General features: G+C 29.0%; 1 protein-coding gene across 1 annotated transcript in view; it reads left to right on the top strand.

Annotated features, from left to right (window-relative positions):
• The window catches only part of LOC110037197 (proteasome subunit alpha type-2-B), a 104,382-nt gene that overhangs the window by 76,593 nt on the left and 15,782 nt on the right, over positions 1–12,007 (top strand). The window contains exon 8 of the mRNA XM_020741782.1: positions 4,174–4,259. Within this exon, the coding sequence (XP_020597441.1) occupies positions 4,174–4,259 (86 nt within the window). The remainder of the gene's footprint in view (positions 1–4,173; positions 4,260–12,007) is intronic.

Here is a 12,007-nt window from a genome sequence, read left to right as displayed (position 1 = left end):
TAATATCAGATAGACATCCAAGCCTATTTTGAGTATTTAATGAGATTTTTCTCGGGCTGCATTATGCATTATTTGTGGCATCTACGAGAGAATTTAAAAAGGTAGTGTGTCGTCTCTTTATTTTTGAGGTTGATATTGTTTGCGATAAAATATATTGGACAGGAAACACTAATGAAGAATATACGTTCAACAGTCATGTGATTAAAATAAAGAATATTAAAATGTATTTAATTGGTCAGTAGAGCAGGATATTATAAAATAGTCTTTAGTACATGATGAGGGTATATATTTGACACTGGTCACAATTGCACCTGAAGGCTTTAGTGAGATTCGTGCCTGAGACCTCCTGATCCAAGGCCTAAAGATGCACGATATTTCGGGTTGATATTATCTCACAAGAAGAGCGTTTGTGAACTTGTAAAAAGTCACAAATATATCATATTTATGCGTGCATTCAACAACATCTTTGTAGGTTAGAAATTAAATCATACAATTTCAATCTCGAATATTTCATGATATAATGTTGTAGACAAACTTTCGAGTCACTATTTCATGTGATACCCGAGAAACGTATGACCACCATATAACGATTAACATGTATCATATCTTTACCTTCTCATCTATTTATAAGATGTGGTAGATCAAAAAACTATCAGAATTAAAAATGCAATGGGCGAGATTAGATTAATAAGTACACGTGTATGTAGTATTTGTAGGAATAATGATCACAATAGTATGACGTGCCCCAATAACATAATTTCAAACATGTATTTCAGATAAACTATTATTTATGATTTCTTCTCATTATTATATTGAGATAGTCAAGACTGTAGGTATGGGAGATCTTCGTCGTACTAGACGTAGTTCAATCTAAGAAGTTAACCCATCACTAGCAGAAGCACCTTCGGGCGTAGTCTTTTTAGGAAAATCTCATAGAGTATCAAATCCCAATTATGCGATGTACATATAATTTTTCAGTAAAATTGAAATGTAATATAGTGATATCATAATTTTATAAATGTTTTATAGTGAACGATGCTTGAGAATATTAGTCATGCAAGGAAAGCAAGTTAGTGTTCAGTCCAGTACTCACAATTTATTCAAGTATTATAAATTGCAAACCTTAATTTTGTTCGACTTAATACAGTTTATCAGGCTGGACCATTATTTTATAACTGTAATGATATAGTGATGATTTTCTCTAACTAATTTTTTTTGTCTACCTGTTGATAAGATGAGTATATATTAAACTATACATATTGTTAATATTTATAGTTAATCATATAATAAGTAAATATTTTTATTTTATAGACGAGATGATTATCACACTATATGATGTATAAATTATTTTTTAGCATTAAGGTAGATGGTGATGTCCTATTTGACCCTATAATTGTTGGTCGCGAGTTGCGCTGGTCTAGTTGGCTAGCTTGTTGCGATGATTTATTAAGCATATGAAAGTTCATCAACTTAAAGATGTTGTGACAATCTTTCAAATGAGTCACTCTCAATCTCATATTATTGTATCTTTTCATTGGTTTAAATGGATTTTTTACAAATTTTTATGAGGATTTACCCTACAGCATTTTTTTAAGACATGTTAGTGAATACATTTTATAAATGTTAGGTTTTTTTTTTGCTTCTAGATATACATCAACGTCATATACATTTATAGTATTTATCATTACTTGAAGATTTAGTTGTATTTACATATTATTTACTGGGATGCTTTGTACCAGCACATTTACTTAAAGAGCTAAATCTATCTATACAATATACTCGTGTTAATATAATATTATGTTTGTACCTACTACAAGTGTGGTGTTGGGAGCATTTCAATGTGGGCAGACTGACTCTTCATATTCTTATTCTTAGTGATTTATTTCCTAAGCCATTGAAATTCAGGTAAACTGTATGTAAAGTAATAAGTTTTAAATATATACTTTAAATTGTCGTAATAATATTCTTTATAGTATTAAGATGGAATGATGATAGATTACGAGAAGTGCCTAGAAAAAAAAATTATAAATGTATACAGACGAGATTTGCGGATTAATGAAGAGCCAAATACATTTTCTTATATTAATTATCTCTACCTTCTTATATATTATTTATATTTTTTATAAGAAATCATAAGATCTGACATACATTTTATTTAGACATCATATTTTGACGTTATTATGGTGTGGTTGCCTAAGATTTTTGTTAAGTATAAACATATGCTCAACTCTTGTTCCTTTTATTAGTTGGAAGCATGTTGAGTGACATCTTCCAGATCGAGTAATGTGACAGTTTGATTATACAATTCATATTGATTCAACCTATAGATCGATCATTTGGGAGGACTAATAGTGAGGGAAACCAAATAAAGATTAGATGCATTTTTTACAAAATTACATTCAGTTATGGAATAATCATTGGATCCTTATAGTACCATTGAACTCACCTTTAAGAGATGAAAGTGTAGAACTGACATATTATTTGCAGTGGTTTGAATCCTAGACGTCAATCTACCTGATAAGGTCGTTTAGTCAACCACTAAATATTTATTATTCTAGATCACGTAGAGAGTGATTAATAGTGTGCATATAATTTTATATTCAGTTTTTGTTTTTTCTCTTACTTCATCTTGATATAATGAGTTATGAACTTATACAGGTGAACTACTTTATACTATCAAATGACATTGTTAGGAGATTTGCAGGTGGGCATGGTGAAAATATTAGTCATATGCAACAAGGTTGCGTTGAAATCACAAAGTTTTCTAGCAGAGTAGATCAATCGTTATATTGATTATAACACGTTTGACCAACCAATAGCGTGCTTCCCGAAGATCAACTTCTAATATTGCGAAACGTTCTCTGGCTAACATTCTAAGAAGAGTGGTACGAGATGCTCCGAAAAAATCTTTTGCAAGCACTATGCAGAGATCCACCGTTGATGCATCATATGAGCATGCTTATCATAGTCCCTCAACATATGCGGGACCTTCGACATCATATGAGGTTAAGTCTCATGCTTCATAGCATATTACTTTTGACGGTGGTCACTTTGATTTATAGTTTCATATGAGATCAGATTTCGGAGGACCTTTAATTTGTAAGTCAACTTGCGCCATAGTTGAAGAATAGTTATGCGATAAGAGATTTTTGTTGTTGTATCAATTGGGGAGGAGATAGAAGAAGACGAAGAGAAACATCACGTACGAGAATGACCACTTCGAGCACCATCAATAGATACTCTTGGATCAAGTGCTTTTTGACAACGCTGAAAAAGATAAATTTGAATTATTAAAAATTAAAACTTTTATTATTTTGTATTTGTTGTTATTTTATTGTACTTTGAAATTATTTCAAAACATTTAATTTAGAAAACTTAAATTTTTAAGTAATAAATTTATTGGACAATTTAAATTAATTTCATTAATAATTAAATAATTTAATTCTTATTTTTCTTAATTCACTTAAATTTATAAATTTAATTTTGAAATTTAAATATATTTTTATAAAATCATTAAATAATCATTTAATTAAAAATATTTATTCTAAATATAAATTATTAACCATTACAACTGTAATAACTATATGATTTAATCCTAATTTCTTCTTAATTTACATCATTTTATAAATTTAGTTTTTTACTTAATAAATAATTTTTTATAAGATCATTAAATAATTTTTTTTAAAAAATAAAATCATTGACTAATATAACTTTTTAATATTTTATTTTCATTAATTACTATATAATTTAATCCTATTTTTTTTCCTTAATGTACATAATTTTATAAATTGAATTTTTTAACTTAAAAAATAATTTACAATAAAATCATAAAAAAACATTTAATTAAAATATTTTTTTAACAAAATGTTAGTTATATCCACGTTTTATATAAAAAATTTATTGTGTAATGTAAAATGTTGATCCACATTTTTACCCCCTTTTAAATTAATTTTTATCCAGCTTCTAATACTAATTTACTTTATTAATTGGCTTCGTTTTATAAATTATCCTCCATATTTTTTAAATTTATTTTGTAATTTTTTTTTGTATGAATGTGTAGCTTCTTTTCAGTATCTCCATTCTATTGTTACATTTAATTGCATGCATTGACGAACACCATTGAAATCTGATTAATTTCAAGGGCTTTTTTACATTTTTTTTTAATTTTTGCAGGTTGATCCTTCTGGATCATACTTTTCATGGAAAGCTTCTGCTATGGGTAAAAATGTTTCAAATGCAAAGACATTCCTTGAGAAGAGGTAACTGATGCTAAATGGAGATATATTTCATGTTTGTTTTAGTTAAAGTGTGGTGAAATTTCTTTTAATTTTTGTTTACTACAAATTTTTTAATTATTTGGCTACATAGGAATCATTTGTAAGGTCGAGTTGCACATATACTATTTCAGTTGGCTGAAACATCTCTATTTGCTATATCTTTTGATTGTTTGGTTGAATTCTTATCTTCTGGCTTGTATTTTAGGTTTAAAATCTGCTCATGTCTACTCAAAAGTTTCTCTTCTGGCTTGTTTCAGCTCTGCTTTCCTGAAAGTTGCCATAATTCAATTGGGCTATAATTTCGTTGTTGTTTTTTAGAAATTTTTTTGTCAGAACTCTTTACAATCAAATCTACTTGAGTGTAGTGGTTGTAAGAAAGTTGTTGTCCAATCAATATTAAAGGAAAAGTTTATAATACTCACAACAGTTTTCAAAAAAATTACTTTCTATAAATCAATTCTACCACTATTTTTATGAACGTTTGAATCCATCCCAAACAAACCCTCCATATTTACCTGCCTTTGGCCAAATTTGTCTATTAATGATACGAAACTCTTTCTTTTCATACTTGTTTTCTTTTTTCATTGATTCATTGGTTGTTTGGCACATTTAAATCTAGTATTTGGAAGCCAACTTTGACGTATATAATTACTTTTCTTCGATCTAAATGCATGAAAGTTAGAGTTTGTTGATGTTCGGCCCTACTTTGATATGGTGTAATCATGGTTGATGTTTGGAAAAGTTCATTACTTTTTTGAATCTGCATAATTTGTTAATCGACTAACATCATCTCAATTCTAGTCTAGCAAATTACCTTACCTAATGAGATTTATAAGTGGGTAACCAAAGTGCTATGTTCAAATTCTCTTATTAACCGCTGTATAATCTTCACCTGAGTTATTTTCTACATTTTTTCATTATATTTTTAACTCGTGCGCACACTCATATTTGATAGATTGATTTTAAACTCAAGATTTTGTGATTAGAGGCAAAGCACCCAATCACTAGGTCAAATGATCTGCACAAAGTTATTTTTTACACTTAAAGACATTAAACTTTATTTTGTAATAGACGAAATTTTGATTATTTTTGCAATAATAAGTTCAAATGATTTTCTTTTCACATCATTTTTTATGTTAGTTTGCAGTATAATGTGTCATTATTTCTTGCAATTATCTAACTTATTTTTATAAGCTCTTGCTCAAAATAATGAACTTAAAAAGCAGACCTCTTAGTGATTGGTAATGATAAAAGACTCACCACTTTACAAATTGAATATGATGAAGTACAAATATACTGATGACTGATGTGGCTCCATTGAAACAGAAGATACAATTATGTCTATATTAATGTATGGTAATAGAGTTGTCAAAAAAGCTCGTTGTTCACGAACAGCTCGTGTTCGGCTTGCTAGGGAGCTATTGTTCAGTTCGTTTGATATGCAAACGAGTCGAACACGAATAATTTTTTGGTGCTCGGTTTATAAACAAGTCGAACACAAACAAAACTGTATTCGATCATCTTTGGCTCATTATTTTTCAAACTACAAAAGTTAATTTAAAATTATTATATATAAAAAATTAAAAGTATATAATAAAAATAATTATAAATTTATTAATTTAGGAAAAATCTTAAGTAAAAAAATTTAAGAAAAAATGTAAACTAAAAAATTTTAAAAATAAATATTTTCATTAAAATTCCTAATTCTAATTTACAATTCCTCTTAATAATTTTCATTCCTTTCGACTATATCCTATTTCACAAATTGCCCTGTACCGCATTTTCATTTTGAGTTGGCTCTTGGGAGAAGTTGCAAGTGAAAGACTCTCATTCTTCAAGTTACAATTTTTGCTTTGTTGCTGATGGCGTGAGTTTTTTCGTCTCTTTCACCCATAAGGGAGTAGTCGTCTTATTCTCTTTCGTTTGTGGCTTGTGAGTCGTGACTCACTTATGTGAGTTTTTTTCTATCTGAAATTGGAATCTCTCCTCTCATGTAGTTGTTCTTATGACAGTTGCTTGGCTAGTCCCTCTCTTGTCTTTCGTTTTTATTATTTGAGAAGATTTTATCTCCATTTGGGGCGCGGATGTTGAGTGTGATTCATTTGTTCTTTGGTTAGGGTTTGGTATTTCGGTATACCGGCTATAGGAAGATTTGGGTTTATGATAGTGATATTCTATTTTATGAATATTTGTTTCAGTTTGGTTCTTTAATTTGTTGCATCATTTTCAGTTTCTTATATAAACTTGAGCTCAATATGCTTTAGTTTTGTTTATGACGATAATGTTGTGTATCACAATTTTTTTGTTATGTTTTAGGTACTTGATATGTTTCATTTGCACTTAGAAGTCAAATCGGTTCACTTTTGTTGGTGGATCTGTTTCATTTGAGATGATTAGTTCAGTTATGCATTTATTGAATTTCAGTTTGGGTGATATTATATTTGATCAGTTTGGGTGTATTTCGGCTCAAATCCGTTCAATTTTATATGCATGTCATAAGTGCTCATGTCTTGATTATTTTCTCTGGTCTATTTTAGTTGGAGGCATACATAATACATATAACATATTCAAATATATACATATAGATGGTCATGTTGGTGAATGTCTTCTTGAGATGTTTTATCATAATTTACATTTATATAAATTTTATCATCATTGTTCATTTGTGATTGTTTTCTTTGGTCTATTTTAGACTTAGGAGGTATATATAATACATATAACATATTAACATATATGCATATAGATGATGTCATGTTGGTGAATTTTGTGGATCTATCATAGTTTACATTGGCATAAATTTCTTTTAATTTTTTTCAGAAATGGGAAGACATTTTTATTGTGTTTAGCTATATGTGAAACTTAACATTGTATAAGTTTATATGTTCTCATGTGAAGCTTAGGCGCATGTAGAAATGACATATCATATAGTATTTTTTTTTATGTTTGGTTATTTGCAATTTCAACATTTGAATAATTTCAAATATTCATAGCTAGTGAATAATTATCGGTCGTTATACAAGATGGAAATGGTAGTTCTCATAAATTTTCTCAATCTGTTGAAGTAGTTGATGGAAGTACTAGTATTATCATACAAGCTAAGAAAGATATGAAGAGAATATCAATTGTATGAGAGTACTTTGTGGATGTTAAATCAAATTCCAAGGGGTCGAAGTTTCTTTTGTCCAATGCATTTGTTGTTAGGTAAAAATCCAAAAATAAAAAATAGACGAACGTTCACAGTTTTTTTGACACATTTAAGATTGTGATAAGAAAAAAACAAATAGTCAACCACTTATTGACTTATTAAATAAAAAATAAGTTGTTGAAATTCTTTTCTTTTGACATTTATATTGACTCAGAGTTTCCTATATTTTATGATAAAAATTATGATTAACAACTCACAAGAGAGACAATTATCAAGATGATAATTGTAGATAAATGTTCATTTATGATAGCTGAACATGTTTCTTTCAATATATTATTGAATATATTGAATCTAAACTTTAAATTAAGACTTTCAAAGTACACCATAGAAATTGATTGCATGAAATTCTATGTGTGTGAAAAAAAAAACTTAAACATTGTCTTAAAAATTTTCATAGGATGTCACTAACTGCAGATTGTTGGATCTCTAATTAAATTATAGGATATATGTGCTTAATTGTTCATTATATCGATGAAACTTGGAAGTTAAGTAAAATAATTATCAATTTTACTGAGGTAAAGCCTTCACATACCAATATTTACATGTGTGATGCTATTTGTAAATGTTTGTTGGAGTGGAAGCTTCAATACAAAGTTTCTACATTTACTTTGGATAATGCAAGTAGTAAGGATATAGCAACTAAATAATTAAAAATAAATTTTCTTTCATGGGAAAACTGTTCTTTCGTTGGTTTTTTTTATGTGAAATATTGTAGATATATTCTCAAAATAATAATCCAAAACAGGCTAAACGAGGTTCGATAAATTATTTAGAATAGTTGACAGTCAGTGAAGTATTTAAAAAAATCTTCTGTGATATTACATAAATTTATCGAAGTGGCTAAACAAGTATGAGTTCCAACTACAAGGTCTTTGTTTATTGATGTTTCTCAAGTGAAACTAAACTTCAAACATGTTGGAAATAGTTATTTATCGTAATGTTTTCCATAGTAACTCTAAATGATTGTCATATAACTCAAATTGGTTGAAATATGAGAAAATTAGATTTTTTTTTTTCAATTTTGAATACTGTTATGAAAATAATCTCTGTTACTCTCTATCCTACTTCATATAAATTTTTTCCTGTAGTTATATTTGTTAAGAAGATTCTGATAGATGAGTCAATGTCAGAAGATGATTATGTGAGAAGTATGACTTTCAATATGTAAATTAATTTCAACAAATATTATGGGGAATACAATATTCTAATGTTTATTATAGCAATTTTAGATTCTAGAATGGAACTCAAATTTATTATTTTTACATTTTCGAAGATACTGTCGTATGATGTGGTTGATCATAATCTTAAACCAACTTAAAATATTTTATGCGAAATATATGCAAAACTATGTTATTGATTGCATATCTCCTAGTCGTACAAGTAATGTTTCAAATGAGATATCTTCATTTGCAGTTGATCTTATGATTTTCCTTTATCATTTTGATTGATTGTTTGGATTTAAAAATTTTGTGGTAGTTTCTGGATTTATGTAACTATCCAAGCCTGATTTACAAGTATATCTAAAGGAGGGATTATTTGTGTGCGCGAGTGAGAGTTTGATGTGTTTGGCTGTTGGAAGATGAATATTGTAAAATATCCTCGATTTTCTAATATGACTTGAAATATTTTATAAATACCTATAATTAAAATTGTCTCGGAATTTGCTTTTAGTGTTGATGGTAGAGTGCTAGATAATTATAGAGTTAGTTTATTTTCTTAAATTGTTAATGCATTTATTTATGCATAAAGTTGGATTAAATCCATTGAAAAAAATGCAAAAACACATTTGATAATCATTTCATTAAATATATTTTTTAGTTCTTTTTCTTTTGCCTTATTATATTAAAATTTATTTTATTTATTTATTTTCAGTAAGAGATACTTGAGAACTGTCAGACATCTAAATTCAACTATACTCTACACAAGTTTTTTGATATTATGTTGTATTTTGTGCTTGTTTTTACATATTTATTTATGCAGTGCAGTTTTGTGGTCTTTCTATATCTGGTATGACACAATATTGTGCAATCATATAAAAGATTTTGATTATTAAAGAGATTGTGATGATAAATAAGATGATTATCTATACTAAGGTTGGCATGACTTAATTACACGATGCAACTCTTTATATGAATTTGATATTTTTAGAGTTGACATGACATATTATACTTGAGCAATCCTTATGTTTTATTAGATGACTGCTGAAAATTTTTAAATTGGTATGATAATCTAAAATATTCTTTACATTAATGTTTGATAAATCTAAAGATCACATACTGCAACTCTTTAGATTATAACTGAAATTAACATTTAATTATAAATCTGAGCCTCTATATTATGATATATTCTTATGTGGTTGATATTTTTTTATTTGTTATGACTATATGATGAAATTGCTGCCTAATATTTCATTTCATTATGTCAGAATTTGTGTTACCATGTTTTTTATTTATTTAACATTTCATTTAGAAAAAATGTTTGTATGAAAATTTTATTTAAATTCTATTGTTATGGATAATTTTTTTGTTGGAGTTTTGATTGGAAAGTAAGTGACATTGCTGTACTTATTTATGTATTATTTTATTTAGCAGAAATGTTTGTATAGAAATTCAAATTTCTATAGTTCTTTTGTTTTGATAGTTTTTTTGTTTTGTTATGATATTAGTTTAGTTTTCGGTCAATTTATGATTGAGATTCTTGAATGTGTTTTAGTAATTTTTGATGAATTTTGATTAGAATCAAGTTTGAGGCTTATAACCTTTTATCCCGACCTTTAATGTTATATTTTTTGGGGCATTTATTACACGCGTATCAGTCAATTCTTATGTATTTACATATCTAAAACCTAGATTTCAAACATACTTGCTAGCTTACGAATTAAAGGTTGAGTGAACTCAGTATTTGTTCGCGTTTGGTTTGTTCGGGAATAAATCTATTTGAATTTAGCTCGCGTTTGAAAATGTCCGTAAACAATATGTTTGTGCTCAATATGAATTAAATTTGATTTGTTCGTATTCAGTTTAGAGGAGCCGGAACAAATAAAATAATAATAAATTTAAATATTTATTATAAAATTACATGAAATCATCCTTTTATAAAAAAAAAAAATATTTCTTCAACTATATTATTACAAATTAAAATATCAAATGTGATACAAATTTTAAACTCTGATATGAAGTTCTCAATCACTACAAATCATTATTACATAACAAATAAATAATAAATTAAAGTTTTATGATTACATTACAAATAAAAATAAAATATATTTGACATTTTGTTTCTATTTTCGAAATCTGAAATTCTAATCTTCATGAATGGTTATCGAGTTACTAACACCTCAAAGCTTCAAACACTCCTACAATCTAACACTAGAGATGATTCAATCAGTGGACAAGTTGGAATGGAACCTAAGCAGCAGGTGTCGAGATGTGTCTGAGATGGAAATAAGGTTGGGAGAATTAATTATAATTCCCTTAATTAAGGGAATTAGAATTAATTGGTAATCCCTTAAATTGAGGGAATTAGAATTAATTTGTAATCCCTTAAATTAAGGGAATCAGTGAAATAGTTTAGTTTCCTAGTGTACTTGTAATCTCCTATATAATACATTGTATTATCAATTCAAAGAAGTAAGTGATATACAAAATTATTTCTCTGATTTCCCACATGGTATCAGAGCCAGGGCTCAAACCCTAGAGGACACCGCCGCCTGTTGCCGCCATTCGATCCTTTCCGCTTAGGGTCATTCGGCTCTCCTCCGCTATTCGCCTCTAGGGTTTCTTGCAGTCATTTGATTCTTTTCCGCTGCTCACGAGGAAGATCGTCAAGAAGCGCGTAAAGAAACAGATCTTGTGATCGCTCTGAGGATTCTTTTGCTGCGGAACTGCTGAATCCTTTGCTGCTGAGCCGCTTCTTTGTCGCTCTTGAGCGCTGATTCTTTTATTCGCTGCCTTAATTGCTGCGATTCTTTTACCGTTGCAGCCGTTGATTCCAACCTTAATTGCTGCGAATTCCTCTTCTCCACCATGTCAATGTCCTAAACCACTGTCTCCAGCAATTCCAACCTTTCCAAAGAATCCAATGCTGTTAAGAAAATTGGAGAGTTGCATAATATTCGGACATCCAACAGGTTCAATGGGAAGAACTATCTCAAATGGTTTCAAATTGTCCGCACATACCTAAAGGGCAAAGGGAGGTTTAATCACCTTCTTGAACCGGACCAGGAAAAAGGGATCCAGCCTCTACAGCATGGGAAGAGGAGGATTCCATGATTATGTCCTGGCTATGGGATTCCATTGACCCAACGATCAGTGACACTTGCATGTTCTTGAATACCGCAAAGGAAATCTGGGACTATATCAACCGCACATACTCGAAGGCCTGTGATGCTGCCCTTGTGTATGAAATCAAGACAAAAACCGGAGCCACCAAACAAGGAGACAAATCTGTCACAGAGTATGCAACTCTGTTGCAAAATCTTTGACAGGAACTGGATCACTATCGTGTAATTGAGATGAAATGCCCT

The sequence above is a fragment of the Phalaenopsis equestris genome, unplaced genomic scaffold (genome assembly GCF_001263595.1).
Source record: "Phalaenopsis equestris unplaced genomic scaffold, ASM126359v1 Scaffold216725, whole genome shotgun sequence".
In the NCBI taxonomy this organism is placed as follows: Eukaryota; Viridiplantae; Streptophyta; class Magnoliopsida; order Asparagales; family Orchidaceae; genus Phalaenopsis; species Phalaenopsis equestris.
This window is presented reverse-complemented; position numbering and strand designations above follow the sequence as displayed.